Source organism: Penaeus japonicus, unplaced genomic scaffold (genome assembly GCF_977035675.1).
Source record: "Penaeus japonicus unplaced genomic scaffold, GWHDUDI00000001_assembly GWHDUDI00000025, whole genome shotgun sequence".
Taxonomy (NCBI): domain Eukaryota; kingdom Metazoa; phylum Arthropoda; class Malacostraca; order Decapoda; family Penaeidae; genus Penaeus; species Penaeus japonicus.
Window position 1 is genome coordinate 13,445,597 of NW_028234427.1, and position 5,000 is coordinate 13,450,596.

Genomic DNA, 5,000 nt, shown 5'->3' on the forward strand with positions numbered 1-5,000 from the left:
TTTGGATTTTTTTTCTTTTTCTTCCTCCTCTCTGGTTCTACCTCCTCTTCCCCTATCAACTTCCGCTTGAGAGACTGGAGTGTCTTCTCCTCGTGTGTTGTAATGGTCCTGCAATAGGGCATTTTGTAAGATTAACCAAGATACAACTGCATCCTAGGTAGCAGTCATAATAGTTTCTTATACAATATAGATTACAGCAGCATTCTCAGAAATGATTTAAAGTATATCTTGGGAGATACAGATGTTACTAATGACAGGCTGTTGGCAAAATCTCTGCTGTGACCTTGCCATTAGGGGCAACACAATAGCTTCCTTGTTACAACTTTTAATACAGAGATGGTGATTGTAAACTATAGAAAATCACCAATAATAATAATGATTAAATCCTAGAATTCATGACAACCTGTGAAACTATGTTACTCCCGTACATCATCTTGGTGAACCCTTCATTTTTTTTTTTTTTTAATAGAATAAGTTTCAATTTGGAAAACATCTAGGTTTACTATAGTGTGTAATAATCTGGTATTCATAATAGTCAGCATTTGAGGGGAAAAAAGTAGCTAAAACACAAAGCTATCTCAGGAAAACAATATTTTATCTTATTGTAAAATCTTGTCAACTGAAGAGAAGACTCAATCCATCAAATAATCATACTAACTTGTTTGCATTCAAAGGATCTGCCTGAGACTTTTCAGACGGTTTCTCAAGTGTGGGAGCACTACGGTGAAGGTAAAGCACCGGAGTGCCTGTCACACATTCGTGGATGTGAGTTCGTAATTCATTGTCTTGGGAAGCAATAATATATCTGTAAAATAAAAATTATGAATGAGAATACTTTTTACTTAAATAGATAGATAAAAAAAAAAATCTATTTTTATTTCTTTTTTTTTTTTACATTTAAATTATGATATCTCATCTCATCTTACTTCTTCGGATTTTCCTTCTTGAGCAAAGATTTGATGCATGAAGAAGCCGGCACCGGTTTTCCTTCATGGCCACAAACATGAACCGGAAATTGCTTTACGATCATGTATGGCCCATGCAAGTCTCTTTCTGAAAATGATTCTTAAAATCAGCTGATTGAAAAGCAATAACACTTTTAAATAATAGGGTTGTGGGGTGTGACTACAAAACCTTTTTTAACCTGAACGTCATCACAAATAATTTTAAATTATTAAGTTAATATGAGGGAAAGAAACGGGACATGTTTTCATGAATGTGCATGTGAATGTGAATGTACATGGAGGGGTAGGAGTTACTAATAAATTGATGATTTCTGGTTGAACCCACATTTTTTCTTAAAATTTACTAATTTATAGATGAGATGGTCTTATGTATGTGTGTGTGTGAGAGAGGAGGGAGTCAATAAATAAATATATGATAATATTTTAAAAGCACACACATTTATAAATCTATTTATTTATGTCTAACTCTATCTATCTCCTTGTCTGTGTGCCTACATATTTGTTGGATTAACAAGGTGAGGACTACCTCAAAATCTGGATATTTTGTTATGGTAAATCATGCAAAATAATATTCCACATTTACTCTTGAAAACAGTACCCTATATTTCAGAAAAGTAGAAAGTCTATGGAAAGGAGAGAAAGCCACATGTGAAAGGAGCTGTTTGTGGGAAATTTAATTAGGAAAGTAGTTCAACACAAACCATCAAGTAATTAATTATGAATATGTGTGAAGAATAATTGCAACTCTAACTGGCTTTGAATAGTGCAGTTTCTCTAAACATGCAAAGAGTTTCTACAGCAGGCAAAAGAATATACTGTTAACCGTGAGGTAACCACCAACCATCTACTCACTTAATTTCCTTAGTTGTTCGACTTCTAAAATTATGCACTGAGTTGTGATCAACTTGGTGTCCAGTGACCCTAGGTACTTTGGGATGTCTTCTGCGATTTTCACCTTCCCCTGTGTAAAAGAAGAGAAATCTTTTATCAAGTTTTGCGGCTTTGGGAAAATCACATCTCATGACTGGATGACTTGAAAAGGATATAAATCGCACTGACATGATAACTTTAACTGCAAAAACTTCACAAGTAATGCCAAACAATGAACAGCCTAATCGCCCACCTCAATTGCTGCATAACAGAAGGTCCCATCTAGCAGCACTGTATAAGGTGGGCGAATGTCAAAGTTATGTTGATAAAATCCCAAAATTTTTTGGGCTTTCTTCTGACGTCTGATCTTCATTTTGTTACTTTTTCGTTAGCCCTGTAAAGAGTAGAAGTGGTTTATTCATGAGTTATATATAGTATTACAAAGAGCATAAGCAATGATGATGTAACTTTAAACTGATGCAAGAAATATATATATAGTTCTTGCAAATTTAAGCAAAATATTCTCATGGTTTCCTCAATGAAATACAAAGAGAAAAACCTTCCATCTCTAGTCAACAAGTCAATCCTGTCAGGTGACAAAATGGATGAAGAAAAATACCAGTCTGCAAAAATTAATAATGAACCCACTGACGTTGGAGATGTCTTATGTCCACAATGTTTTTGTTTTGATTATCTTTTTCTTATGTGTAGATGGTTCCATGGGTGCTTAGTGTAAACAAGATTAATAAAACAATGCCACAGTGGACAGTGCTTATAACATCAATGGGTTAACACATTAAGTACGGGTGTCAGTGCGTACATGACACGACATCAAGATCTACTAACAGTTGAACCACACACACACAGTCATGAAGTATTATGGCTGCAACGGTGCAAGCTTCACAGTTCCAAAGTCAGCCTAAACCTGACTTTTGTGATGGATTTATGGGAAAATATTCTTTAAGCTAGTTTATGCTGCCTGGAGGGCAGAGAAAACATTTTCCCCTTCCCTCTAAGCTTCAGCCAGTGCCACCAGTGTTGTAGACCACCCATCCTGACTGCCAGTTAAGTCATTAGGCAATGGGTTAATGGCCAAATATTTAGCAAAGCCCATGTCATTAACATAATTTACATTCTGAGCAGTAAATCAGTGTCAAAAATTTTGACTCATTTTGTCTAATACGAGTACTAATTAATTAATGCTGTGATGATGATGCTCTCATGTACACCCATGATCAAAACCTCTTTGACTTATGTTTCTAAACATAACCTATTGTGGGCACAGCAATCGTTCCTTTCCCGTCTCTTGCTTGGGTGGACGGGTGCTGTGCCCTCTTTAGAATATGTTCGGTAACATGTTTCTACCATGATGACCTATTTGCCACCTAATTACAATGATCTTGAATTTGATTGGAGGTGAGTCTTACAGAATCACTGGTGAATAACTACGTGATTAACAAAGATATGCATGGCTAAAACTAATGATACTGGTACCAATGGATTGCTAAAAATGTACACTATACATTTGTCATGTTGGGAACTTTGTATTACACATCAAATATATCTGATGCATACTTGCAAGATGAAGAACACAAATGCAAAAAACTCTGTAGTGATGTGCACAAAATTTCTTCATTTTTCAGAGGAAATTTAAATGCATATACATAAAGAACTGTTTTTTGGCAAGAGTTGTTTGTTTCTTGTCCTGTGTCTCACTTTAATGCTAAGTCATTTTATATGTATACATTATTATTACTCTGAGGTAAAATTTTGTTTTTTTTATTGAAATTATATTTGGTATGCAAAATGTAAAGAGTTCAACTTGCACCACTCACAAGGTTTTATGTGTAAAAACTAAAAATGAAATGTGAACATTTTCTCTTTCTATAGCAAGTCTGATAATATACCTTGTTCATCAAGCCACAAATACTGGCAGTCAGAAATGGCCTTTGAGTGTGACTGAATGAGGGGTAACATTCTAAAGCAGTTGTTGACCTCAATAACCTGCAAAGTAGTAGTCTGTTATTAACCGTTTCAAAACAGGCCACATCTTAAGGTGTTTGGTCTGGTCTAGGCATTTAAAGTTGTTGCATTTTCTATTATTTTCTAGACTTATGTTATGATATATGAGTCTGCATATGATATACTGGCAAAGTGATACTAATTAGTATTTAATATGAAGCATTAGTTACACAACCAAAAGAATAACAAGCTTGTATTTTGAACAAAAAATTGCAATGCAAAAGTGATTCTACACTGCAGAAAATGCCCATTGCAGAAGGGTTCACAGTTTAAATATTGGTAATATATACTTTACTCTTTCTATATGAAATGAGAAATTATTGAATCCTCATTGGCACTGATAAGTAAGCTTAACATGTGGAGTCCTGGAGGGGAGTGAAACCCTCTACCAAGCTAGATCTAATTCAAAGTTGGGTGAAGAAAATATTTACATTATGAATATACAAAAATCTTTAGAAGCACTGCAGAATATCACTGCAGCCCCCTACATTATATCATATCATAGCTTACATGCTCTTTATTGCTCATACATTACAGCGCATACTGACTAATATTCTTTTACATTTTAACATATAATTTCCTTATCATACTTCATGCCCTCCCCTACTATCATGTTCCAGGCTGTTGGGTGTAGGCAGGTTTCCAGACATGAAAATAATTCCACAGGTATCAGTACTGTGGTATTTGTTGACGTGATTACATGTGGTGTATCTATCTGTTATTCTAAGGTGTGCAATATGCAACTTTTAAAATGCACTTCCAGTAGCATTAGTGTAATTGCATATCATATGCTTTCACTGTGCACAACACAGACGGTGGTATGCCTTTGTCTATTTACATATATCATACTACGTTTGATAAGTATGCATTTCACATCCACTCAGAAATCATATGATTTTTATCTGTTTGTCTAAGCTTATCAATCTTTCTTCAACTCACCAAGAAAAAAGTCCATATCAAACACCAACACCAGTCATTTAACAGAGACACTCCCAACGATCTTCTTCACCTCCTTTATTTCAGGAAAAGGACTTCAGAATTTATCTAAAAAGCCTGATTTCCCGTGAGATTCCCAGAATCGAGGTTGGAGTGATGAACACGTTTCCTCGCCGCACTGTTTACCTTTTTCAACTCGTCCGGATG

General features: G+C 35.1%; 1 protein-coding gene across 4 annotated transcripts in view; it reads right to left on the bottom strand.

The window, feature by feature from the left end:
* Positions 1–5,000, bottom strand: part of LOC122246200 (rRNA-processing protein UTP23 homolog) — a 5,614-nt gene that overhangs the window by 612 nt on the left and 2 nt on the right. Inside the window, exons 1-6 of one of the 4 annotated variants that reach the window (XM_086551369.1) lie at positions 4,980–5,000; positions 2,089–2,229; positions 1,818–1,926; positions 927–1,053; positions 659–805; positions 1–108 (exon numbers count right to left, since the gene is read on the bottom strand). The exon at positions 1–108 is cut by the window's left edge and continues 612 nt beyond it; the exon at positions 4,980–5,000 is cut by the window's right edge and continues 2 nt beyond it. In XM_086551369.1, the coding sequence (XP_086407495.1) occupies positions 1–108; positions 659–805; positions 927–1,053; positions 1,818–1,926; positions 2,089–2,208 (611 nt within the window). In that variant the 5' untranslated portion in view covers positions 2,209–2,229; positions 4,980–5,000. Of the gene's footprint in view, positions 109–658; positions 806–926; positions 1,054–1,817; positions 1,927–2,088; positions 2,230–4,447; positions 4,468–4,796 lie in introns of those variants that run through there. The other 3 variants (XM_043004600.2, XM_043004599.2, XM_043004601.2) reach the window with 3 other exon arrangements.